Raw genomic sequence first — 27531 nt, 5'->3', positions numbered from 1 at the left:
AACGCTCTAATCACTGAGCAGCTGGAGGTCATTAGGCTTCCAGGAACATGAGTTTGTATAAATAGTCTCCTGTGTGTTTGTTCTTCCCCCTTCTCCCCTTTTTTGGGCGTGTTTGCTGAGATGTGTGGTTCTTCGCCAGGGTTGTTTTTTGTTTTGTAAATAAACCTTATCTTTCAGTTACAAACCGCATGCTCCAAGACTCCTCTTTGAAAAAATACTGCCTCTCCTGCCCTTCTTCAACTGCTGTGCGAAATACTCTGCTGTAGTGGGACTTGTGACGATGGAAGCGCACTGGGCATTTACATTAAACTAATTAAAGTTTAATGGGACAGGTTATGGATGTTTGTACGTCAAGAAGGAGCTAAGGAGTGCAGTTCAGAGTGATTTATGCAAGGACTGGAGCGAAGTCAGAAGCGGTTGCCGACAACGAAAGCTTTCAAAGCAGCTTGAGTCCTGCAATGTGCCTAGAAAAGTTTTAAACAGGCACTGAGCAGTTTGTACTCGCTGGAAGACGTCTTATTCTTCAAGGAGCCACCTCAGCAGCTGGGAGACGGTCTACAGGTGTGTGAGTATCGTTCCTAAGCCCCAGGGAGGATGGCAGAGTCCCAGGAAAGTTTTTCTGTCCCGTTTACGCGACTCAATGGGAAAAATTGGCAAGATTGGAAGGCTAGAGTGAGGGTTTGGTTGCAAGCAAAAGAGTTGTGGAGTTGTACTGAAGCACCGCCTTTACAGGCAGCTGCAGACGCGTCTGCAGAAGACAAAGCAACAGCAGCAGCTTCACAGAAACGTGACAGGAAAGCCCAAGGTCTACTAGTTTTGGCAGTGGGACCAGAGCAAATGCCTTACGTTTCTGAGTTAAAGAACACGCATGAGGTCTGGACGGTTCTGCAGCGGCTAAATTCCAGAAACACTGCGGGGGCCAAGATCCATGCTACAAGATGTTTGTTTGATTTACGTCTCCAACCGGGAGCATGTGTAAAAGAACATATTGCCAAAATGGTGTCTGCCTTTAATCAACTAAGACAGCTGGGCATTCCTTTCTCTATGGAGCAGCAGTCATACATATTGTTGTCTTCTCTTGATAAAAGCTATGAGACTCTAGCTCTAACTTTGGAAGCTATGCCTTCAACTGAATTAACCCTTGAATACATTTCATCTCGGCTTGCAGATGAACAGGATAAAAGGCAAAGAGAAAGAGGTTTGTCTTTAAAGGGGAGTTATGCTGTGCCTAAGAGTGTTGATGCTGAGTTTGAGCACACAGTAAATGCTTTTACAGCTAGACACTGTTTTCGCTGTGGTTCCCCTTCCCATCTAATTAGGAATTGTCCACGTGAACCTGGTCAAGACAGCACCAAGGCCGTTACCCCTAGTTACCAGACAAGGAGTTCCAGGGGACGTCGAAGAAGAGGAGGAGGTCATGGCTACTCCCACAGCACACAGCACATGGCTTCAGCAATGGCATTGATGCAAGGGCGTGGCCAAGGCAGCAATCTACGCTGGTTGATCGACAGTGGTGCATCTCACCACCTGGTGGCGCCATCTAGTGTCCATTTGCAGAATTGCAGACATTTGCAAACCCTTAAAGTTGTGACAATGGCAGATTCAACTAAACGTTCCTTAGAGACCGTAGGCACAGTGTTCTTGAAATGTTTGCAAACAGAAATTGATGCCTACGTGCTAAAGGGATTGAAGGGGTATGTTTTGTCTGTGTCAGAACTTGATAGAAATGGGTTTAAAACTGTGTTTGAAAATGGGGTTTGCACTATTTCAAAGAATAACGTATCTCTTTTGCAGGTGGAATGCAGAGATGGGTTATATTATTTTGAGACAAGTCCAGATGAAGTTGAACAGGTTCATGCTGGTTGTGTGAACTCACCTACCCATAATTCTTGTGTCCATTTATGGCACCGCCGTTTGGGACATATTAATTTTCAGTATGTTAAAAGGCAACCTGAATTATCAGAAGGGTGCAAAATGAACAAATGTACTAAGTATTTGGATTGTACTGCATGCAAAAGGGCGAAGGTTCATAGATGCAGCTATCCCAGTTCAGATAGGAAATCTGACAAAGTATTCCAACTTGTGCATATGGACCTATGTGGCCCAATGCCTGTTGCTAGCATGGGAGGTTCGAGGTATGCACTGTGTCTCTCGGATGACAAAACAAAGGTTACATGGTTTTTTCCTCTCAAAACAAAAGCAGATACTGCAGAAACAGTTAAAAATTGGGTTCATGCAGTGGAACTTGAATTCGGTACTAGAGTACTTGCTTTTCAGACAGACAGAGGGTCAGAATTTACCGGGTCTGTGTTGCAGAATTTCTTTAAGAAAAAGGGAATTAAGCATCGTCTGTCTACACCTTATTCCCCCCAAGAAGGAGGCGTGGCCGAACGTAAAAACAGGGTTCTGCAAGAGTTGGCAAACTCTATGTTGTTTGATGCTAAACTCCCTCAAAGTTACTGGGCGGAAGCCTGGCAGGCGGCTACTCATATTCTGAACCGAGTATATAGTTCGGTAATTGCCACTACCCCATATTTTGCTTTATATGGGAAGAAGCCCAAAATTAATTACTTTCGGGTGTTTGGATGTCCAGCCTATGTACTTATCCCAAAAGCGTTAAGGAAAAAGGGAGGTCCAAGGGCTAGGAAACTCATCTTTTGTGGGTACGAACCACACGCCAAATCTTGGAGGTTCGTGAACCCAAATGGGGATACTACAAGAGTGGTCCTCAGTAGGAGCGCTGAATTTTGTGAGCAGTCCGGATGGACTCACTTACATGCTAACCCTGACATTTTGAGAGATGATTTAGGCATTTATGCTGAGAATGAAAGTCCAGAGAGTAGCGAGCCAGAAGAGGATGGTGCACATGGTTCAGATGCAGATTCTGACCAGGCACAAGGTTCTTCTCCTAAGGTAGAAAAGCCAGAATCTAGGAGTGTTCCAACATCGCCAGTCAGTAGGCCTAGCAGACAGCAAAAGCGAAGCAGGACACCTGCAACACCAAGCCCAAGGGAGGTATCTAAACGGAGGTCTTTATCCCTAGAGGCACATCCAGGTATAAAGTCTGAGACAGATTCTGACAGCCAACGGTCAGAGGGGGCACAAGAGGAACAATTGCGCAGGTCAAATCGTGCCACAAAGGGCAAGCTGCCAGAGCGGTTTAAGGTGACAAGTGTATACGTAAATATGGCACAGTGTGAGCCAGATAGCTATATGGAGGTACAACAGCTTCCAAGCTCAGAAGCCGTTAAGTGGCAGGAAGCAATGGAAAAAGAGATGGCTTCAATGAAGTCTCTCGGTGTGTTTACAAGTACAGAGCTTCCGAAAGGGCAACAAGCTGTAGGGTGTCGATGGGTATATCGTTTAAAGCCCACAACTACTGAAGAGTTGCAATATAAAGCCCGACTAGTTGCAAAAGGGTTTTCGCAGCGCAAAGGTGTTCACTATTCTCAAATCTATGCACCTACTTCAAGATCGGAGTCACTAAGAATGCTTTTAGCCTCTTCAGCTAAGAAGGGAAATAAGCTGTTTCATTTTGATGTCAATGTGGCTTATTTAAACGCAGACTTACAGGAGGAAGTCTATATGACACCACCACCGGGTTTTGAAGGAGACAAGCCAAACCAGGTCTGGCGCCTACACAAATCCATTTATGGGTTGAAACAGTCCGCCCGTAATTGGAATTCCTGCTTAAACGATGCTCTAGAGCAGTGTTTCCCAACCTTGTGCCTCCAGATGTTTTTGGCCTACAACTCCCATCATCCCTGACCACTGGTCTTGCTAGCTAGGGATGATGGGAGTTGTAGGCCAAAAACATCTGGAGGCACAAGGTTGGGAAACACTGCTCTAGAGAGCATGGGGTTCAGAAAGAGCGCAGCAGATGCGTGTCTTTATCTAAAAGGCTCGGGATGTGAACAAGAAGCAGTTTTGATATTTGTTGACGATTTATTATACAGTGGAAAGGATGATAAACTTGCACAACAATTTGCCACAAAGCTTGGAGAAAGGTTTCAGATAAAATCACTAGGCAATGTATCTGTTTATCTAGGAGTTAAAATTCAGCAAGATGAAAATGGGAACTATTGGCTCAGCCAAGAAGCTAAGATCCAGCAGTTGCTGGAAAGGTTTAAAATGGACAACTGTGCTGGCGTTAAAACCCCAATGGAATTAAGCTACACAAAAGATGCTCAAGCCGAGCAACAGGCAGAGTTCTCTAATCCCGGGGTTTACCAGTCAGCGATAGGCAGTCTACTCCACATTGCACAGTGGACTCGGCCCGATATAACATATGCTGTCAACATGCTGTGTAGACAAGCTGAAAAACCATCAATGCATGCTTGGCAAGGAGTAAAAAGAGTTTTAAGGTATCTCCAAACTACCAAAAGGTTTCGCTTAAAATTATCAGCAGAGGGCAGCACACAACTTGAGTGTTGGGCCGACAGTAGTTGGGCAGATGCTGGACCAGATAGAAAATCAGTGTCAGGAATGGCGATAAAATTTGGAAATGCACTAATTGGTTGGAGATCAAGAAAGCAGTCACTTATAGCTTTAAGTTCAACTGAATCTGAGTTCAATGCATTATCAGATGTATGTAGAGAACTGGAATTTTATAAGCAACTGGTACAAGAATTGTTTGGAGAATGTTCCCTACCTATCAGAGTGTGGGAAGACAATCAACCTTGTATTAAACTAGCTAAATCAGGTCAATTCAAGGCACACACAAAACACTTGGATATCCGTTATCAAAATGTATGCCAAAGTGTAAAACAAGGTTTAATTGAACTAAAGTATTGTCCAAGCCAAGAAAACCTCGCAGACGGTTTTACGAAAGCTTTGGGTCCGCAATCTCATAAATGTTTCTGTTCAGGTTTAAATTTGAATTAAGGTTGGTACAGCTCAGTGTTACGAGCGAGAGGGGGTGTTGCTATCAAAGGGTTAAAAGGTAGCAGAAACGCTCTAATCACTGAGCAGCTGGAGGTCATTAGGCTTCCAGGAACATGAGTTTGTATAAATAGTCTCCTGTGTGTTTGTTCTTCCCCCTTCTCCCCTTTTTTGGGCGTGTTTGCTGAGATGTGTGGTTCTTCGCCAGGGTTGTTTTTTGTTTTGTAAATAAACCTTATCTTTGAGTTACAAACCGCATGCTCCAAGACTCCTCTTTGAAAAAATACTGCCTCTCCTGCCCTTCTTCAACTGCTGTGCGAAATACTCTGCTGTAGTGGGACTTGTGACGATGGAAGCGCACTGGGCATTTACATTAAACTAATTAAAGTTTAATGGGACAATTATGATTCTTCCCCTTTCTCAGTTGGACTAATGATGGCCAGTACCTCGCTTTGGGGATGTACAATGGTGTGGTCAGCATAAGAAATAAAAATGGTGAAGAAAAAGTCAAAATTGAACGACCCGGTGGATCTTTATCTCCTGTGTGGTCCATTTCTTGGAATCCATCAAGGTAAATGTTTCTGTCCCTATATTGTTTGTCTTTGATAGTGTCTGCACACTAGTCTGAATTTGACTTTTAACAGTAGTTCTATAAACATAAATAAGAAATCATTTTGATGAAGCTCAGAAGACTGATTTAATTCTTTCATTTTCTTGGCAATATCAATAAAAATTCTTAAACTTTCTCCAATTTGAAGGGAATTGCTAGTTGCTGAAGTTGCTAAAATTAACTGTTCCTGAATCTTTAAAAAAAACCCCACAGAAATAAAGCACATTATAACTGATCAGCTCCCTCTTTGTCTGCTAATACAACATATGGGATGTGGGTTGGAGGTTGACTTTGGAATGAAGAATGCCTAATGCATTCTTGGATTGTTGAGACTCTAAAAAAATATATATATTTTACATATTTACATGCTTTTTAATGATATTTGTTGCTTATGTGTAGCCCTGTAGGTCAAAAATTCAATATACAATATTTTTCGTCCCATAGGATGCTCTGTCCCATAGGACGCACCTAGTTTTTTTGGGGGGGAAATAAAGGAAATATTTTTCCCCTTTGTTTCCCCCCCAAAAGCAGGTCGGGAAACCGAACCAGGTCGAGGAACAGTGGGATGGCGGCGCTGCGCCTCCTTGCTGTCCCCCGAGCTTGTGGGGCTGGCCGATGTCTGCCCGGCGCGAGGGGCGCTCTGCTTCAGTGCACCCCGCCCGCCGGGCGGCAGGCTGCTATCTGCAGCGTGGGGGGCCCTGCGGGGAACTCCTGCAGGGCTCCCCACGCTACGGATGTCTGTCCGGCACGCGGGGCGCTCTGCTTCAGGGTGCCCCACACGCAGGGCGGCAGGCTGCTATCCGCAGCGTGGGGAGCCCTGCGGGGAACTCCTGCAGGGCTCCCCACGCTGCGGATGTCTTTCCGGTGTGCCAGGTGCTCTGCTTCAGGGCGCCCACCCGCCGGGCGGCAGGCTGCTATCCGCAGCCTAGACATCCCTGTGGGACCTCCCGCAGGGCTGCCTAGGCTGAGGATGTGTTCCCAAAGCGCGGGCGCTCTGCTTTCAGCACGCCCGGTGCTCCGGGAAGCAGGCTACTTATCTGCAGCCTAGACAGCCCTGCGGGAACTCCCGCAGGGCTGCCTAGGCTGTGGATGTCTTCCTGAAGCCTGGACCCCTCTCGCTCTCCACACTTCAGCGAAAGCCTGCATTCGCCCCATAGGACGCACCCAGATTTCCCCTTCATTTTTGTAGGGGAAGAAGTGCGTCCTATAGGGCGAAAAATACAGTACTCTATCTCAAATAATATACTGGATTTTAAAGCAAATGTAAAATGCATCTCATTTAAATTAAACAGCTGGAAGCATACAACTTAATCAAGCCACCCCCCCAACCTACTCAGTGCTCTTAGGATGCTCCTGGAAGATCTTTAGTGCTTTGATGAATGTTTCTGGTAAGGGAGTTCCATAGTTTATAGGGAAGCTGTATTTGCATAGGTGTCCTGAGAGATAATAATCTCAGGAGCATGTGGTTGGTGAATTTTAGAGCTTGTAATACAAAGTGGGGAAGGAGGCATATATTTAGATATGCAGGGATTGACTGTTGCATCAAATGATACTTGTTAGCAATTGCACGTTTACCATTGTATGTACACACAAGAGGGAGCTGCAGCAAATTCTAGCTCCTTGGTATATGTACCTGTATGGTTCTTATGCTGTGCATACATCAAAACAGTTTTATAAACAATTTAAGGATTCATATAAAGTTAATACCCTGTTTCTTACTGTTGCACATTTCAGTACAGTCATACCTTGATTTTTGAACAGCTTAGTTCTCAAACGTTTTGCTCCTGAACGCCACAAACCTGGAAGTGAGTGTTCCGGTTTGTGAACTATTTTTGGAAGCGGAACGTCCGATGGGGCTTCCGATTGGCTGCAGGAGCTTCCTGCAGAAGCCGCGCTTTGGTTTTCGAAGTTGAACGGACTTTGGGAACAGATTCTGTTCGACTTCCAAGGTACAACTGTATTTGGAAACAGCTGTATTTTGAGAACACATATAAGAAGAACCCCACTGAACCAGAACTAAAGGCCTAGTCCAGCATCTTGTTCTCACAGTAGCCAACCAGATGCCTCTGGGAAGCTTCCAAGCAGCATGAGTCCAACAGCCCTCTCCCTGCTCATCATGCTCTCTAGCAGTGGGTGTTCAGAGGCACACCATCGGCAATACTGAAGATGTTACACAGCCATCATGAATAGTAGCCATTGATAGTCTTATCCTCCATGAATTTGTCCAGTCCCCTTTTAAAGCAGTCAAAATTTGGTGGCTATTGCTTCATCCTGTGGAAGTGAATTCTATACTTTAACTATGTGCTGGGCAAAGAATGCTTTCTTTTGCCTGTCCTGAATCTTCCTACATTCAACTTCACGGGGAGGCATTGAAGAACGACAAATTACTTTTATTTTCTCCAACCTTATCCTTCTCTATCCCACAGCGGGAGGGTCATGTTTTCCTAAAGCTTGACAACCAATTGAGTTTGCACTGAAGAAGACTTACTGTCCCTTTTAGTAAATCTGGGGAAGAAAAGTTTCAAAAACTACCTGGGCAAAGTGTTTTAACATCAGGAGAGTTGATCTTGGGCTAATCTGTTTTGAAATTTAAGTTTTGTAGCAGTAGGTCATGTGAATGAACAATTGATATTTGCAGTCGATGGGAGAATCTCTGGAGTTCTAGAGAGAGCGAAGAGGAGGAGGAGGCAGGTCACGCCTGTTTAGAGGATATACCAGTTCTGAAGTCCATCACATGCAGTAGTCAGGGTAGTGAGGCAGAGGAAGAAGAACATGAGGAAGATGAGAGCCCTAGGAATGCCAGCTCGTGAGTGCAAAATCAGAGAAATAAAACTATAGTATGAAAGTAGACATATATTTAAATCTTAGCTTGTTTCTGTCTAATTATCAATTTATAATTACAGTATTGCTTCACAGTATATAAACAGAACAGTATTATATATATATCTGTGGCATTTATATTCTGCTATTCAGGTGGACTTCACAAAGCATTTTACGTGAGATTGCTACAACAATAAGCATTGAGTGTTTATTTTTAAAATAAGTTATAATAACATGGAAAAGACAGCCACTTAGACAAAGCTGTAATTCTCTCTGCTCCCCGTCAGGGCAATTTGTGGTGATAGAGAAGGGAGGGACCATTACTGGGAGCTGGATTATAGTGACTCACCAGACTATTTCTTTTTTCTCCACTCCACTCAAGCCAAAGTGGAACCGCTATTAGGGCAGATAGAGGCTCCTGTGAAGACTGTTGGATGATAGGGAAGGGCCCCCGCTTGAAACTGGATGATAGCAGCTCATCAGGCTATTTTGTGACTGCCTGAGGTTCCCTTAAAGCGACCTCACAGTGTTTGTCCATACATTCCCCTTCCAATAAATTTCTCCATTCTTCACTCTTAAGGATAGTATCCAGCATTTCTCAGCATAAGTTCTGGCAGTCTTCAACAGAAGTTGAATGTTTGCCTGAACTCAAGTTTGGGGAAATTTCCATGTTTGTGCAGCACACCTTGATTCTAGGGATCTGTAGGCCACACAGATGTCTGAAGAGATTCCTGGAGTTCCAGGTAATTGTTGAAAAGGACAGTTAATACAGGTCAACAGTGCTGGGCCCCGTGTTTTTTCCTGCTAATCAGAAACTGGCTAATCAGAAGCTCTTGAGTAGATTGACTCCTACGGCTTATGGCTAAATAGCATTTATTTTAATAGATGGAATTTCAATTTATTTTAATAGAAAGGTTTGAACAGCAGTTTGCCAAGGATCATTTTGAAGGAAAACATGGCAACCTTCTGTAGATGGTGGGATAAGAGGTATATTTAGGTTTTGGAGTTGTATTTTCTTTTGCACTTGTGTGCAGTTGTGCAAGTGAAAGGGAGCTCTACACATATAAGAATGAGGGTCAAGGGACCGTTTTAGGTAAGGTGGGGTGGAGACTCCTTTTCAGACTGAGGAGTCACAGCCCCTCCTGGCCAACCTTCCAGGTGCTTCATGCCACTTGTGAGCGCAGCCAAAATAGGCATGGCCAGGCACCTGTCTTCATTGCTGCTCAGCAGTATCAGCGAAGCTGAGGGAGGAGGAGATAACCAGGAAGGGTTAAAGACACACATCCACACAACAGAGTCCTCCTTGCCTTTGCATCATTGGGGGCAGATGGGTGGAAGGGGATTAGAAAACTCTGTTTACACAGCTGACAGCCATAGTAGAGAACACTAGGGGCTATCTGTTGCTTTGTAGTTCATCAGAACTGTTTACAACGTATCATAATTGGCTTCTCCTTTTGTGCATGGTAGAGATGAACACAATGACATCTTAGCTGTGGCAGATTGGGGACAAAGGCTTTCCTTTTATCAGCTCAGTGGCAAGCAAGTAAGTGTTATATTAATACAATGCCTTGGAAAGTACACTTTTTATTTTCTTCCTGGGAAAGAACTGAGTTGAAAGTTCCACTTATCCAATAAGGTGTGACTTTAAAATTATAGGCCTGCTTGCTGGCCCTTTGTACAGTAAAGCATTTATATTTTTCTATATAAATCATTAGCAGCTCATGGCTCGGATTTGCAAGTTGCTAAGGAGATAAAAAGCATTGTCTCCTTGATCATTAGCCAGTTCAAGCTGTACTGTTTCTCAGGTACTCATTAGAGTAGCTCCACAGCTGTGCTGAGTGGTGTCACTTGTCAATATCACCATGTGCTTCAGAGCCAAGGACTGCTGAACAGGAATATCCTGACCAGGCTCCATTGACTGGTTTGAAGAACAGAACTGGTGTATGAGGTAGACTTGCCACCTGCTACCAGAGCTAAAGACCGATCGTAACCTAACAGCATTAATTAAGGAAGGAAAAGGAAAGCCTGTGAGATCAAACAGCGATATGTGACAGATTTAATAGGAACGTGTATTTAATTACTGCATTACCTATGAACTCTAAAAAATATATATCTGATGTCTTCTTTCATATTGTTCTAGATTGGAAAAGACAGAGTCCTGAACTTTGACCCCTGCTGTGTTAGCTATTTTTCAAAAGGAGAATACATTTTAATTGGAGGCTCCGACAAACAAGTCTCTCTCTACACAAAGGATGGTGTGCGCCTTGGCACCATAGGGGAACAGAACACTTGGGTGTGGACGTGTAAAGCGAAGCCAGATTCCAATTACGTGGTAAGAGTGAATTGGTAAAAGCCCTTGCACATGTGGAACTGCAAGGGGTCCCCCCACTTTGGGGTCATGATTTTGTTACCACTCTCCTTTGTTCCAAAACCATCAAATATGAGGGATAAGTTAGCCATGAGACATACAGTCGTACCTTGGTTGACCAACACCTTAGCGATTGAAAGTTTTGGCTCCTGAACGCTGCAATCCCAGAAGTGAGTGTTCTGATTTGCAAAAGTTCTTTTGGAAGCTGAACGTCCAGCGCGGCTTCCATAGTTTCCGATTGGCTGCAGGAAGCTCCTGCAGCCAATCGGAAGCTGTGCCTTGGAAGCAGTGGCAGAGGAACACTCTCTCACAGCCAGGGCAGGACGCCGAGGAGCGGGGCAAACCACCTGGTGATGCACACACGATGTCCGTATGGAGTGTGCATGTGCGACATCCTATACAGAGTGCACATGTGAGGCATCCCGTACAGAGTGCGCACGAGCGGCAGCCCATATGATTGCCGTGTGAGCCGCAGCCCATACGGACGGTGTGTGAGTGGCAGCAGCCTGTACGGTCGCAGTGCGAGAGGCAGCCCGTATGGACGCCCGTACGGACGGTGCGTGAGCGGCGCCCATACTGACTGCGCGCGCCCTCGGCCACTCTACAGCTGGGAGGAGGCAGGGGCCATCTTGTCCCCCCCCCAAGTGGCCTGCCCCCTCTGCCCCCCACTTCATACGCCCCTGCTTGGAAGTCGAACGGACTTCCGGAACGGATTCCGTTTGGCTTCCAAGGTATGACTGTACTTCAAAACAAATGGCATGAAGGTGGCTTTTTACAGTTCTTGGAACAACATGTGTCCTAGGAACCATTTCATGCGTTACAAAGAGAGGCAAATCTGAGAATACAGTCAACGGGACAATACAGCTGTTCACAGCTGGTGTTGCCGTATGACACCTGTTTTTTGGCAGACATATTTGTTGCATTCTCCAGTGGTGGCAAATGGATGGCATGTGGATTAAGGTCTCCCGCAAGTGTAGTTAGCAGCCAGATAATAGGTCTGTGCTAGGAAAATTCACTGAGCTCTGAGGCATTTTGCCTTAACTTTAATAATACTACTTCAAAGCTAACATGCACATTTGGGGCATATAACAGATGAATAATGCCTCCAATCTCTCCAGCTTTTTTCCGTTTCATTTTTCCCTTACATGCTGAGATTTGTCTATTTGAAAGGCAAAATCTGCCTCTTACTTGGTACAATGATCTTTAAAAAAGGTCAAGTAATCTAAGAAGGTTGCCACCTTTTCAGTCTGTTTTATGGTTTGGATACATAACCATATGGTTTTCGACTTCTGGTGATCTTTTGCTTTCTCTTCAGGCAGTAGGATGCGAGGATGGAACAATTTCATTTTATCAGCTGATTTTCAGCACAGTCCATGGCCTTTATAAGGACCGCTATGCTTACAGGGACAGTATGACTGATGTTATTGTCCAGCACCTCATCACAGAGCAAAAAGGTAGCTTTTGAGGGGCATGTCTCTCAACTTGGGTGGATATATACAGCTTAATTGGTGTCTGCATATTTGACAGTAAAGGTAAATGGACCACTGACCATTAGGTCCAGTCGCGGACGACTCTGGGGTTGCGGCACTCATCTCGCTTTATTGGCTGAGGGAGCCGGCTCAGCTTCCGGGTTATGTGGCCAGCATGACTAAACTGCTTCAGGCGAACCAGAGCAGCGCACAGAAACACCGTTTACCTTCCCGCTGGAGTAGTACCTATTTATCTACTTGCACTTTGACGTGCTTTCAAACTGCTAGGTTGACAGTACAAAGTGTATTTAAAATAAAACATTGATCTGCCGTTTTATGCCATGAGTATGAAGGTTACAACAATCGATGGAGGCCCTGCTTTTTGATTTGGCACCAAAAGTGGTCGAGGCAGGGCCTTCTTTATGGTAGCTGCTCAGTTTCAATATTACTTCCCAAAAGAAGGTAGACTAGTGCTATTCCTGAGATATTCACTCTGGCTTTTAATGAAGTTTTCTACTCTCTTTACTTTTAATCCTTTCTCTTAGTTCTGTTAAATTATGTGCATAATGTTTCAAATTGTCCAGTGCTAAACATTTTTGTGAGCCCTTGTTAGGGCTGAACCACAATCTAGAAATCGTCTTGTAAATAATTTTTTTGCATCCAGGAGACCTAGCGTACCCTCTCAGTGGGTATCTTTTGGCAGCTGTCCAAGATTTGTTGCTGCAGCTGCTATTTTTGAAGTTTGCTGCTGCTGATTGGTTTTATTGCTTTAAATCTTGAATTGTGAGCTTCCCTGAGGCATAGGGCTGGAAGGTGCAGGATAAAAGTATTATTGCAAATCTATATTTTTTTTAGAGAACATGAAATTAGACTTTTACTTGGATGTCACCATCCTTTTGGGGTCAGTGGGCACATTTGGAATTTTGAGGAAGGGCTGTGGGCACCAGTCACAAAAATGGAAAGCAGATGAGGAATCAGGACCACAAATGGGTGTGGGCAGTGCCGGATTTATGTATAAGCTAAACAAGCTATAGCTTAGGCCCCACTCTCTTGGCCCCCCCCCCAAAAAAAAATTAAAGGAAAAAAACTGGATGTACATTTCCACAATTTTAAGTTAGAGCTTAATAATTATTTCACTATTAATAGACCTCTTCTTAATTGTATTTCACTATTAATATACTACTTCTTAATTGTATTTCATTTCAATGATTGCTTCGATAAAATACGTATTTTGTTATGTGCAAATGGCTTTAGATACCTATTAGGTCCATAAATTACCATATAGCATATATTCAACACAAAAAACAGCAACAATTTGTTGTTGACAAAGGACAGCTGGACATATAAAGGGCCCCATTACCTTCAGTAGCTTAGGGCCTCATCTAACCTAAGTCCGGCCCTATGTGTGGGCATATTCCTGCCCCCAAACCAGCCTATCCATTGCAACCTTGGGGAAAAGACACTCATATTAGCCACCATGGCACTTGTTCACAAAGAAAAGCTCTTTGGACCTCTCCTTTGTTTGGAACTGATGAGAGGGTGGATGTTCAATCCTAGCATCTATTATGAAATGTGGACATTTCTAAGGACGTGCATTCAAACAGGCTGATTCATTGCACGCAGAAACAGAGCAGGAAAAGGAAGCAGTTTCTCAATGATGGTGGATTTTTGAGGAGATAGTTATTGAAACCTTTCACGGGCACCATAGGAATACTAGTGGGCACAGTGGTGCCTACAAGTGTTGTGTTAGTGACATCTTTTTAAAGTAGTAAAAAGAATGAGTACTAGTAATAAGTGGCTTCTAATAATTGGCACCAGATATCTGTCTTGTGTCGTATGAATCTAAATAGATGCTGTAATAGGATATAAGGCACTTTAACTTAACCCTGCAAATCAGTTTACTATTTTCTTTTCTTTTGTTCCAGTTCGCATTAAAAACAGAGAGCTTGTCAAGAAAATTGCAATATACAAAAACAGATTAGCAATCCAGTTGCCAGAGAAAATCCAGATTTATGAACTATATTCTGATGATTCTTCCGACATGCATTATCGTGTGAAGGAAAAGATAGCAAAAAAGTTTGAATGCAACTTACTGGTTGTGTGTTCTGAGCACATTATTTTATGCCAGGTAATTAATAAATGTATACTTTAAAATGAACTATACACATATTGAAATATTTTTTTATAATAAGAGTTTCTTGGGCAGAAGTCATCCATAATGAACTAGTTTATTTCAGAGATGGCTGTGAAATGAGGTGCATATATTTTTTTCCACCTGTCCCACCCCAGATGTTACACATACATGGCTTGCCCAAAATGTGGTACTTAGAAGAAACATCAATATTTTATTGGGGGTTAGATTCCCTCCCCTTTTTAAGCATAGCAATATTATCCCTTTTATTTGGTTGCTATCGGAATGTTAATAAAATGTTGCCAGTAAATCATCCGTCCTTGCTTTTGACATAGTTGTTCTTAGAGACACTAAAATGGTTTGCTGCAGACACTCAATGCAACAATCTAGTAGTAAAATAATCTGTGGCTATCCTTTAAATGCTGTCTGGCAGTTCTTTTTGTCTCTCCGGAGGCTTCTGTCCTGCTTTGATGCAGTCTTGAATAACTAGATTATAATGTGTGGTTGTAAACATTTCTAATGAAGGATCCTTGAAGAATTGTAGATACTGCAAAACCTGTGTTGTTGCGTTGTTTGCCGGTGTCCGGGATGCAGAGGGTTCATTGAGTCCTCCGCACCAGCCCAGCTCTTGCCACCAGAGCCAAGCGGGGCCACGCCGTGTCACTTCCTCACCCACCCAGTGAGGAGCCCGGCTGGATGATGTGGCCCTTGTCAGGCAAATTCCCCCGACGCTGGTCGAGCAGCCATTCAACAAGGGGGACACGGTGGTGAGGCCAGGCTCTGGGGCTCAGAGATGCCTGGCGGCAGGCAGGGTGGGATGGGGATCCCAGGGGAGGGCACGCTTGGTTTGCGCCCCCTCAAATTCATACCTCTGGGACTAAGGCCCCCCTCACTATCCCCCTGTGTAAAACCTTCCTCACCTGTTGCAATGTAAGCGGTTGATGAGTTGTAAATCATACTGATATCTGTACCTTGACTGCCTAGCATGAAAAAGGCCTGGCATGTGTACAGCACTGTTAGGCTGAGAGATATGAGAATTACTTTAATGAGAATGTAACATGTTCTTCCCTTTTTTTAGGAGAAAAGGCTCCAGTGCCTCTCATTCAGTGGTGTTAAAGAAAGGGAGTGGCTGATGGAGTCTCTCATTCGGTACATAAAAGTAATTGGTGGACCTCCAGGCCGAGAAGGACTTTTAGTGGGGCTAAAGAATGGCCAGGTGACCTTTTGTGATTAAGTTCATAGGCTTTTGTGAAATTTGTACTCATTAAGGAGATGATTTAGATGCTAAAGGGCCCAGTCAACAGGCTGAAATTGCATATATGCTTCTTAGTGTCTTTGGCTGCTCTTTAAGTGACATGTTTTTTAGTTTTTTGCACGTTCTGTATTTGATGGTTACCAAGAATTACATGTTCACAGAAAGCGACAGTTAATCAAAAGCTTCCTTCACCACTTCTTTCCTTTAATGGAAAATGAGTTTCAAGGAACTGGTTTGCAATAAGTTAGGGAAAAGTACGTACTTCAGTAAAGTGCTGTAGAGAGCAACATAGACTACTTGCAGCTTACTGTTTTGGATGAAGTTAATACACTAGCTTCCTGGTAAGCTGGTTGCTGTTGCTTACCAGTCGGGAGAGGGGAAGAGGCAAAGCGGCAGGGATATTGGCAGGGTGCTGTTGCACTGTGCCAGATTGGCTCCAAGGTATGTTTCCACCACATCAACCTTCCTGCCACTTTGCAAAGTGACCCACAGGAAGCTGTTTCTGCTTTTATATTAAATATTAAATGTTTTTTGGGGGAAAGAATCAAAGTGTGGAGTTAATTTTTGTTTCTGATTCTTGTGACCCTAAACCTAGCCATCATCTTGCCTCATGTTTTTATTTTTATTATTTATAATCAAGGAAGTAATTTGGGCAAAAGCGAACAGTCTGCTTTAAATGTGTTAGACTAATTATTCTCCTGAGTTGTATTCTCCTGTGCATGAGTCTGACAAATAAAAATAGTATTGCTTTTAAGACGTATTTTATTAACCCTCTGAATTTAATCACATCCAGATTCTAAAGATATTTGTAGACAATCCTTTTGCAATTGTCTTGCTGAAACAATCCACAGCTGTGCGCTGCTTGGATATGAGTGCATCTCGAAACAAGCTGGCAGTGGTTGATGAAAATGACACCTGTCTAGTGTATGATATTAACACCAAAGAGTTGCTCTTTCAGGTAAACATTTGGAAACTCCTGCCTTTGTCTAGCCCTAGCCACATGATTGCAAAGAGCTAAATCAGAGAAATAGCTCTATCATGCTGTTCCTTTGTCACCCTGTATCTTAGAGAAAAGTTTCCCAAAAGGATGAGAAAGGAGCCTTAGTGAGACTGCTTGGGTAGCTATTAGGAGTTGTTATCTACTAAAAAGAGGGTGGGGGATCTCTGGCCAGCAGATCAATAGTGGCCCTCTAGGAAGTCCAAGTTGACCTGCCAAGCCTTCTTCAAGCATGATCATGTTCCATAAATGAAGACCATTCATTTTTTTGTATTGCATCTTGTTTGATCATCCTCTAGGAACCCAATGCTAACAGCGTGGCTTGGAACACACAGTGTGAGGACATGCTCTGTTTCTCTGGTGGTGGATATCTTAACATCAAAGCTAGTAACTTTCCTGTCCATCAGCAGAAACTTCAGGGCTTCGTTGTGGGATACAATGGTTCCAAAATTTTCTGTCTCCATGTTTTTTCCATGACTGCTGTTGAAGTTCCCCAGGTAATCTTTAATCTTGTTCATTAATTCTTTTTGTTGCTGATGTCAGCATTATCTTAAGTGCTCCTGAAACATGTCTACTTTCTGTCCAATAGAGTTTAAAAATATTTCTTCACCAACTTTTTGGCCTTCCTTTCATGAATAATGTCTGTAGTTTTGTGCTTGGAGGAGAACGGGATAGTTTTCACTGTCCTGTGAGAGGTAGGTGAAAGTTTATTGGGTTAATCATTTAACACAACAATATAGAATAAAATCAGGTAGACAAGAAAACTCCTAGTAAAATTTGGCATTACCAACTGCAATTGCATATTATTCCATGGCATGCTTTCACTTTAATGCTACTGTTTCTCCTATTACTATAGTTATAGGTAACTTTGCTCTGTTTTTTCTTTCGCTTTGGTGAAGTTCCAGCCAAATGCCAGTTATTCTCCTACACATTCTTGCTTGTGACTTGTTCACGTACCAGTTGTGTTGTTCAAAACATTTTAGATCAACAACAAATGTGATTTGTCCCTAAGAAAACGGTGTTCTCAACAAACCAATTGTTTGGACATGATGGAAAGTACTAGCAATAGAGCCACTGAAGTATTTAATATAATGAGTAAAAGCTGGTGGTGTCAGTCTACCAGCAGAACAGACCTCTGCAACAGGATTTCCATTTCTCCCCATTGCAACCCTTTGTGCGCCCCCAAAGTCTGCTCCAGAATTTTGTAGGGTCTGCAAGTATTGGGAAGAGAGGAAAGGAAAATCTGGTTGCGCAAATGGAAGGTTGCTTGCACAGTGTGTGGATTACAGGAACAGTTCACTTAATGGTCAAGTTCAGATGTATTTATTACAATTTAATAAGTAAACGTATGCTTAAGCCTTGTGAGTATATACTTCATCCTTGTGCCATGCCTTTCGTCCTCCTTAGTTCACTGCAATTAACTCAAAGTCTTCAGCTTATCATAGTTATCCATTACCTCCAGCAGGGAAACTATGGTTACCGGAATTTAAACAAGTCATGGTCTTAATTCATGGTTTGATGTTGGGTTAAGATCCTTGCTTGTTTGTATCCTGGCAGCCATAGTTTCTTGATCTGAACAAAAAGGGAAATAATTAACTGAAAAAATCCTGAGTTAATTGTGGCATGCTAAGAAGGAAAAGGGGTAACATGAGAACAAAGTGTGCAGGCCTGAGGTACATGCACATCTCAGCTTATTAAGGCAAGACACAAACCAGACTGTTAAGTTTGTAGGGACTACTTTGGAAATGCCTTTCTTTGTATTGTTTGAAATTTTAAAAAGTATGGTGGTGGAATTTGTGCTTGATTTTGCACTTTGTGTCCATTCACAACTGACTAACATTAGCAGAAAGAATGCAGAACTGGGGTTTAAATTTAGCTGTTTTGCATTTACATGATCAAAGATCTAGTAAATGCCACTCCTAAAATTAAAGGATTTTGGAATGCACTTGTTTTCCACTTGGCTTACATTTAAAGGAAGAGAAACTGAGGGGGTTTTATAGAGCTTTGGCTTGGAGCTGGTGGTCACCCTTTTAAATAATGACTTGAATAAGAGCAGACAACAAAGTTGTCACAATTACTTCTTCGTTTTCTGTCAATCTATATTTTGGAGTGTAGGATAGGAGGATAGGATTAGAAATGAAAATCATATTGACTGAGTGTACTATAAAGTTCAGCAAAAATTCTATTTACACGTAATTGTGTGTAGAGAACAAATACAAAGGATGGTAGACATGCAGAGGAGGATGTAAGGTTCATGACTGATCATAAACTGGACCTTTGCCAGCATTGTTGCAAATGCCATTTAGGCAAGTAACTATGTAAAGGGGAAATTTGAACACACAAGAATAATCAACACGAATCTGACATCAGAAATGGCAATATTCAGAAGCCAGTGGGGGAACATTTCAGCATTCTGGGACAATGTGCATGCCCTTGAAGTGGCCATTCTGAAGAAAAGGGAATTAAAACAGAGACTGCAAAGTAAAACTAATGAATTACATTCTGCTAAGAGGTCCAGTAATGTCCCTTGTGGATTGAACTGAGACAAAGGATTTTTAGCACTTTAAGGGGCAATCCTATGACAAGATCCTCTGGAATGAGTAGTTTAGGATGCAGCAGAACTCCAGCTTAGTCAGGGTTAAGTTTCCAACCATAGCTCAGCAGAATATACACAGGTATAGCATGCTTGGCAGAACCAAGTCTGGTGTAAGTCCTGCAAAAGGAGTGGCATCTTATCTTGTCTACCAGTGGGAGTTGACCCTTACCAGTTTGCGTACAAGGCAAAGAGATCCACAGAGGATGCTGTGGCAATGGCTTTACAAGCTGTCCACACTCATTTGGAGAAGCAAGGAAACTATGCGAGACTGTTATTTGTAGACTTTAGTTCTGCATTTAATACTATTCTTCCACATAGATTGCTGCCCAAATTGTTAGACCTGGGACTTCCACCATGTTTGTGCAGGTGGATATTAGATTTTCTATCAAACCGTTCCCAAAGGGTCAGGTTGGGTTCCCACATCTTTGCAGATCTCATCACGAATACAGGGACGCCGCAGGGGTGCGTGTTGAGCCCGCTTTTATATACACTCTATACAGCTGAATGTGCCCCCAAATACCCCAGTAATAAGATCATTAAGTTCGCAGATGATACAACGGTGGTTGGTTTAATAACGGCTGGAGAGGGGGAGGTGACCTATAGGAAGGAAGTTGAGCAGTTGGGGGAGTGGTGCAGGAAAAACAACTTACTCCTTAATTTAAAGAAAACAAAAGAGATCATTATGGACTTTAGGAAATGTAAATTGAATATTCAGCCACTTATTATTGAGGTGAAGTGCGTGGAACAGGTCTCGGTGTTTCGATTTCTGGGAATGGAGTTGAGAGATGACCTAACCTGGGGAGAGAACAGCAAAGACCTGGTGAAGAGAGCACAGCAGAGGTTATATTTTCTGAGAATCCTCCGGAAAAACAATCTCTCAAAGGACCTGTTGATGGCATTTTACCATTGCACTGTGGAGAGTGTACTAACTTATGTTCTGTGTGTGTGGTTTGGGAGCTGCACGGCCAGGGGAAAAACAATGCTATCCAGGGTTGTAAAGACTGCAGAGAGAATAATTGGGTGCACTCTTCCCACCTTAGATCAAATCTATGCTGCTAGGTGCCATAAGAAAGCGGCAGAGATAGCGCAGGATAGTACGCACCCCGGAAATGATCTTTTTCAGCTTCTGCCTTCTGGAAGAAGGTATAGGGTTATAAAGGCCAGGACTAGCCGCCTGAGAAACAGTTTCTATGCAAATGCAATTCTGGTTCTAAACGCAGCATAAGGGGTCTCTATAGTATAGTGTATTTTAAAATGGGGTTTTAGAGTTTTTAGGGGTTTTTGAATGTTTTATGTAGTTTTGTAGTAGTTTTATGTAGTTTTGTGGTAGTTTTATTTGGTTTTTATGTAGTTTTATGTAGTTTTTCAATTTCCCTGTTCTGCATGGGACAGTGACAATAAAGATATAGTAATCGTAATTCTGGAGCCCTGGTGGGTGTGAGACCAGGGAGAGGGGACCCAGCCTGAATCCTAAGGCCACTTAGCTCAATCACAAGACGTGGCCATGGAACATTATTTTAAAGACTTGTTTTTCCTCTGCCAGACATAGGCAGAACAGCCGCAGCCCTGCTGCTTAGCTGAGTTTGGATACGGTATAACTTTACATTGGCTTAATTTACACTGGCTTGCTTTCCCTTAGTTCCTTGTTTATAGCATTGCTCCCTTATTGTGCTAGTTGGCTTAGTAATGGTAAGAGGTCTGTGGCATCAAGAACTGTGAATGTAAATTAGCCCTGTTAATTAGATCCTTTTTTGCATTTCTTCTAACCTCACTTCTCAGAATCCTGCTTCAGCCTGTGTGTGAGAGAGTATACATGTACACCAGGGGTGGGGAACACAGGCCTCAATGTGACTATCCAAGGTTCTTAGGACACTCCCCAGGCCACACCCCTCACTGGTCATTCTCTGTCCCTGGTTTGAATGAATCCTTGAGTTGCAATAATGTATCCTGCATAACTAGATGGATGACTTTTGCATGGTTGAAATATAGCCTGCTGTACTCATCTGATGTCCCACCCATCTTCGTCTCTGGCACCATCCGCCCCTGGAATGTGGCTCTTAGGAGGTTCCCTCTGAGGCAATGCAACCTTTTAGCTGAAAAGGGTCCCCCATTCCCAATATATATCTATAATATGGGGGAGAACTTCATGTATCTGATGATGTGAACCTAGTTCACTAATGCAAATGGTGTAATATATTCGTTGGCGTTTAAGGTGCCACCAGACCCTTTACCGTTTGGACTGTAGTAGTAAGAAGTCTTGTCAACCAGAAATGGATGGGGGAAATTCAGTTGTTTGGACTGGTTAGACCCATGCAGGAGTCTTTCAACTAGATGATTATAGAAGTAGATGTGTACATGGGATCATGTTGGGTTTTGCATTTCACAATTAAATTACCGTGCTGGGGAAGACGGAAAAGTTTAGCAGAGATGAAATAGCATAGAATACAAGAGACCGGAGAAAATGTTGGATGCATTTTAATTTATTTATTAGCACAGAGAACGTTAGCACTTGCTTTGTAACATGGATTTCCCACCAGCAGCTAAAGAATGGATTTGTTTTAGCACAAGGAGAATGAAGTTGCTTGAAAACATCTTTTAAATTATAGATGGGTGCAAATGTAGCCTTAAGGAAAGGGATTTTAAAGGGGATCATGGAGCGGGAATAATTTTCAAACATTTAAAAGGCTACCGTAAATGGTGATAGAGCAATTGCAGTCTGTTGCTTTGACAGAGAGAAAACAGAATGCTATCTGCAAGAGCAGTTTGGCAACAGAACAAGTTAGCCAGGGGATGTGTTTTGGAATTTCCTACACATGAGATGTTTTGTACAGAATTCTTGGTAAACATCTGTCGAAGAGCTTTCTTTAGTGAATACTGCTCTTAGAGAAAGAACACTGATCCAAATAATCACACTTAAAATGGTACTTATATGTTATGAATTCTGTCATAATGTGGATAGAGATGCACATTCAAACATGAAACCTATGGAAGTGCCATTTAGATGGGTGGCATTCGTTATTTGGTTTGTAGTCCAGAGGACATTTAATCGGATGCATGTCTTTCAGTTCCTGATCCAGCAAATGATAGACATCCAGATTTCCAAATTGGGGTACTAGGGCTACATTATTGGGGCTACATTATTTTATTGTATTCTGTCATGTCTGAAATTTTCTTTATAGTATCTTAGTGGGAAATGCAGAAAATTTGGTTTGCCCTAGAGTTATAGCCGCTGTGATATGATAGGAAGTTTATCAAGTGCAGGAAATCACACTAATATCTTAATGCTTTACTTTGGTTTTTCAATTTGCAGTCAGCACCCATGTATCAATACTTGGAAAGAAAAATGTTCAAAGAAGCCTATAAGATTGCTTGTTTAGGAGTAACTGACACAGATTGGAAAGAGCTGGCTATGGAGGCTTTAGAAGGACTTGAATTTGAAACTGCTAAAAAGGTAAAGTGTTCCAGCTTCATATCTGAATCTTCTGCAATTTGTATTGGCATGCAGTTAGAGTAGACTAATTGTACATACATTCCCAGCTGTATCACTAGGAACTGTGAGCTGAGTGCTTAAAAAAAATATTCATGGTGAAAACACGTAATTTGTTCTCTTCTATTTCTGTTCGGAATGCAGAAAATCTAACGGACTAGGGCTTAGCACATACATTTTGCTACTTGGGCTTTTAAAGGCATGAGGAATCTATAAATTCCAACTGAATTTCAGTGATAGGTAATGATTTAAATGAAAGTTTAATTAGAACAGCACTTTTCACTATGGGTAGAAAAAAATCACCCATATTCACCCATCCTTGGCTGTGTTGACCACTATGTGGCAGTAAAGATTTATTTTGCTGTAACGTAATAAGCCTGCTTAAAAAAAAACTGCTTTAACTTTGAATATGGACATTTATTCTATTTCTCTCTCATTCAGAAAAGCTTTGAACATCTCTTTTTAAATGCCCTCCTGTGTGTGTCTATGGGAGGGGGGTATACAAACTTCACATGTTCCAGACAGTATGCACTCTCTTAACATCTGGAGCACATGTGTCTTCTCATCCTGGCGGTGAGGAGTTGCATGGGCTTGGCCTTGGACATTGTAAACAAACCTAATAAGTGATAGCACATTTTCTTTCTCTTCTCCTTCTAATGTAAAGTCCCTTGCCATTAGGACTAGGTAACATTGTGTTTCCTAACATTTGTACTTAACCTGTTTTCAAGTTATTTCTGACGTAGTGTGGGAAAATGTACTTGCTGATCAAATATATTCCCCACCTTTGTCCCATCATGGAATTCAAGGTTGTGTATATGAAGTTTCTAGATGATCTCCCATTCTGGCACTGACCAGATCTACTTCACTTCCAACATGGTTGCTGTAGTGTGTCCCTTCAGACCATGCCCTGGGACCATTATTCATCATTTGTCTTTCTGCTTCAACAGCCTTCTATCAAATAAAGGGGATCGTTTTGAAATTAAGACTAGGTATTGCTTAAATACCAAGTTGTTCAAATGTGTGTCCTTCTTTCTTAATTATCATCTTCACAGAGCTTCGATACGCAGAGTTTAGATACAATTTTCATTAATAGTAGATTTTGTCCCATAGTGACTTTGTGCAAAGATGTTTCTGTTCCTAGAGGTGAGGCATCTGATTTTCACTGATACCACCATCACCTACTGCAACTCTCCTTACCGTATCCTGTACTGTTCCAGAGGATTCCCCTGACCCTCAAGAGCAGCTTTTTCAATGGGGGGTGGGGGCAGTAGTGACAATTGATGAAAAACAAGAGCCTTGCCTTGAGCAAGCAGGAGTGTTTCCTAGAAAGCCACCACTGACTAAAACTCAATAGATGCTTCTTATTTCTTAAAGCGTTTTTATCCTATTACTTCGCCAAAGAAAGGGTATTAGATCCAGTAGTTTAAAGGGAGGTTGTTTTTACCATCTTGAAGATGTTAAGTAACCTGTCCACTAAGTATTAGAACAGATTAGCACGAAAAGCAGCTTCCAGAATACATAAAAAGAGAGACACAACTATCCTTGTGTAAGCACAATATATTTGTTTTAGATTAAATATCTCTGTAAATGAGGAGCTATCACTGCATTTATTCGAGCAGATTATAGAAATGTAAATAGCTGTGACTTATTTAGTATGTTGAGATTATATTCTTAAATGTCACAGATTAGATTATTAAATGCTACAGGTTTTGAGATTTTTTTTAATTGAACTTTTCTCCTCTTAATTTATATGCTATATCATATAACAGCGCACAAGGCAGCCCATATAGATTAAAGATAATAAAGATGAAAGATAACAACTTTTCCTTAAAAACATTTTTAAAGGAAGCCCCATGCAGCATGCTTAACCCTGGTCAAATCTCATTATTGTAATGGCATGGCTGACAGGGGCTAAATTCCAGTCTCTTTGGAAGGGATGCAGGAGGTGTTTCAGATTAGCTGACAAAGGAACCTTCTAGCCATAGCTACTACATTTCCCCCTGTACTGTGTTTGGATGCAGGTGCTTGCACAAATTGCACACCTGATTCAGCAGTGCCACCAGTGTACCACGAATCACAAGTAGATCATATCCCCAGGAGCATCCATGTTACAAGCATTAACATCATCTTACCTGTGTTCAACATCTGTTGTTGAGCCTCAAAGAATTTTGCAATATCTCACCTTTATGGTGTAAAAGCGCCACTCATGGCTTCTTACAATATTTAGAAATTACAGTTTTTTTAAAGACAGTAATATAAGATAAGTAACCAAAGAGCAGCTGTTCAAACCTGAACATGGAAGCAGCTACATACAATAAAAGCTTGCTGTAATTTGTCTTTAACTGGAGAGAAACAGCAAGGGAAGATGCCAATCGACTTCAGTGGCAAGTGTTAATTGGGCTAAGGATTGTAGCCTTGTACCTTGATCCCTAAACTTTAGCCGTGAGCTAAAGGATCAGTGAACGGGAACTGCCTGTGTTGTTAGGATTCCCAGCAATGTATTAATTTATTCATTTTTGCCTCCCCACCCCCGGTTCCATAGCAGTGGCTGGATAGGTGTTTGGCTGTCTGCCCTCCTGCAACAAAAACTGGAAGGAAAGCTCTGATGATGTGTTTATTCTTGGGCCCCACTGAATTGTGGTCAGTACACACAAGAAATTCCCATTGATTTCAGTGGTACTTGCTTCCAGTTAATGCATTTGGGATCAAGTGTTAGACCAATTATCTTTCCATGACTATGCCCATACTTAATTAGTGCATTCAAGAGATCCTACAATAATTCCGTCTTTTGAATACAAAGTAGATTAGTGGTCTGACCTGTTTTAAAGGATGACCTGTTGTTTTCCAGTTTCTGGCCAATGCAATCTTAGTATTGCTGTACATTCATTTTTAAAAAATGATACCTGCTTATTATAGATTGGTTATGATTTATCCTCAGTGATAATGACTAAGGCAGTTCCATCTTTTTTTTGCTGCCGGATTTGTGTGTTGTTTTATCCCAAGAGTACATGACACATGGGGTCCCGTTCTTAATAAAGGCTATACACTGCACAAATACATTTCCCCCTTCACTGAATTAATATCGTACCTATACACAGGAGGCTAAGTTTATTACAGAGCTGCATTTTTAAAATATGCTTGTCTCAACCTGACTCTGTGTAACTCAATGCTTTGCACAGCATGCATTATGTTTATATCGGATATTCTGTTTAAATCTCCATATTTAGCTCATGCAAAAAGTATAAATAGTAATCTAATTCACTGCCACTTGTGGTACACAGTAATCAATTTTTGTCTAGTATGCATAGTAAGTAACCATAACTAAGTATATGTGGAATATATTATACCTGTTGACTGTTTGCCTACACAATATTAGGACATTGCTGATGCATTTTTGTTTCTTTGTTTCAATAGGCATTTACCAGAGTACGAGACCTTCAGTATCTAGAACTGATAAGCAGCATTGAGGTAAAGAAAAAAATAGGGGGATGCAAAATGTGAATTAAGGAAAAAGCTTACTCGGTGCAGTATCCATATAACAGAATGTTAAATGGACAATGAATCTATTGAGAGTAAAAAAAATGCTGAGTATTTTTGATTTGGAATGATGATTGATATGTATTGACTTTGATCCACTCTTATGACAGAAACTTAATGAAAAAATGGGGAATGGCTTGAATATTCAATTATAATGCTGTAGATTCCTATGGCTTGTTTCAAAGTATTTTATAAATAGGAATTAATTAAGTCTTACATCACCCTCTTGAGATAGGTAATTATTTTTATCTCCATTTTCCAGACCAGGCAACTGGCACAGAGGTACTGTGACTTGCCCAAGGTCACATGACAAATCAGCGACAGATGGGAGTAAAATTTGGGGCTTGCAACTTTCATGTTGCGCTCTTAACCTGTTCAAATTCCTAGCCCATGACTTGATAGATTTTTTAATTATAGAATAATTACTAAGAAGAATCTAAAGGAAAAGCAAATCTATCACCACTCTGACCTTCCTGTAGGATGTCGTAGTAATGTAAAACATGTGGGTCTACAATGAAAAGTCTAAAGGGAATCCTTCATGTAGATGTTAATTGGGGTTCCTGTCTCTTGTGTAGGGATGCAATCTGCTCTCTGCAGCCACTGGTGGCAAAAATGTCCTTGTTTTATCACGGTGCTTAAAGGAAGTTTACTACTGACATGGATGACATTGGATGCAGGAAGGAATGCCACAGTTATCATTCTTTTTACAAACTATGAAAGAGCAAAAGTGTATTTGCGTTACTGAATCAGCCCGCCATCTGTCCTGTTGTTGTACATGATCTCTGGGTTAGTTATGATGCCTGAAAATGAATGGCAAGGGAGCTTGAATTGTGCAGACCACACTTTTCGTGTGTAGCGATGGGGATAGCCAAGTCTAGGTTTGAGAATGGTTACCGAAATGGTTGGAACTATTTAAAACCTTTCTTGTGTAAATGCCCCCAGTTAGTATGTTAGGCTTATTTTGAAGCTAGGTCAGAGCAGTATATGCCCAGCAGTATGTTAACTTGCTTGTGGCAAATCCAATGAAAAGAGAGATAGCAGGGTCCCAGGGTCACATATTGTGCTTTAAAGAATTCCCACTCAGTTGCAGTTTTATGCAGTAAAGGTACATTTTATTAATCATTTCACATGGGAAGAGCCCTGCTGGCTCCTTCAGACCAAAGCTCCTTCCAGCCAAGCATCCTATTTCCCAGACAATTCCAGGAAGCTCACAAGCCGGGCATCAACTCTCCAGCAACTGGTTTTCAAAGGTCTGTTGCCTCTTACTTGGACAGTCCACTTAATTAGCATGGATAATAGCCACTGATGGATTTATCTTCCATAAATGTGCCAGGTTCAGACATTTCATGTCATTTGCAGAGATGCTGCATTATCCTAACC

The 27531-nt window shown here is 42.0% G+C and overlaps 1 protein-coding gene across 2 annotated transcripts in view; it reads left to right on the top strand.

The window, feature by feature from the left end:
• The window catches only part of IFT122 (intraflagellar transport 122), a 69488-nt gene that overhangs the window by 8732 nt on the left and 33225 nt on the right, over positions 1-27531 (top strand). The window contains exons 7-17 of one of the 2 annotated variants that reach the window (XM_083723250.1): positions 5306-5452; positions 8130-8297; positions 9779-9854; positions 10452-10643; positions 11995-12133; positions 14074-14276; positions 15358-15495; positions 16328-16492; positions 16831-17028; positions 22438-22578; positions 26029-26082. In XM_083723250.1, the coding sequence (XP_083579376.1) occupies positions 5306-5452; positions 8130-8297; positions 9779-9854; positions 10452-10643; positions 11995-12133; positions 14074-14276; positions 15358-15495; positions 16328-16492; positions 16831-17028; positions 22438-22578; positions 26029-26082 (1621 nt within the window). The remainder of the gene's footprint in view (positions 1-5305; positions 5453-8129; positions 8298-9778; positions 9855-10451; positions 10644-11994; positions 12134-14073; positions 14277-15357; positions 15496-16327; positions 16493-16830; positions 17029-22437; positions 22579-26028; positions 26083-27531) is intronic. The other variant, XM_083723251.1, reaches the window with a different exon arrangement.

The sequence above is a fragment of the Podarcis gaigeae genome, assembly GCF_964106915.1.
Source record: "Podarcis gaigeae genome assembly, chromosome: 2".
Taxonomy (NCBI): domain Eukaryota; kingdom Metazoa; phylum Chordata; class Lepidosauria; order Squamata; family Lacertidae; genus Podarcis; species Podarcis gaigeae.
Note: the sequence above shows the minus strand (reverse complement) of the source record. Positions and strands in the feature narration are given on the sequence as shown.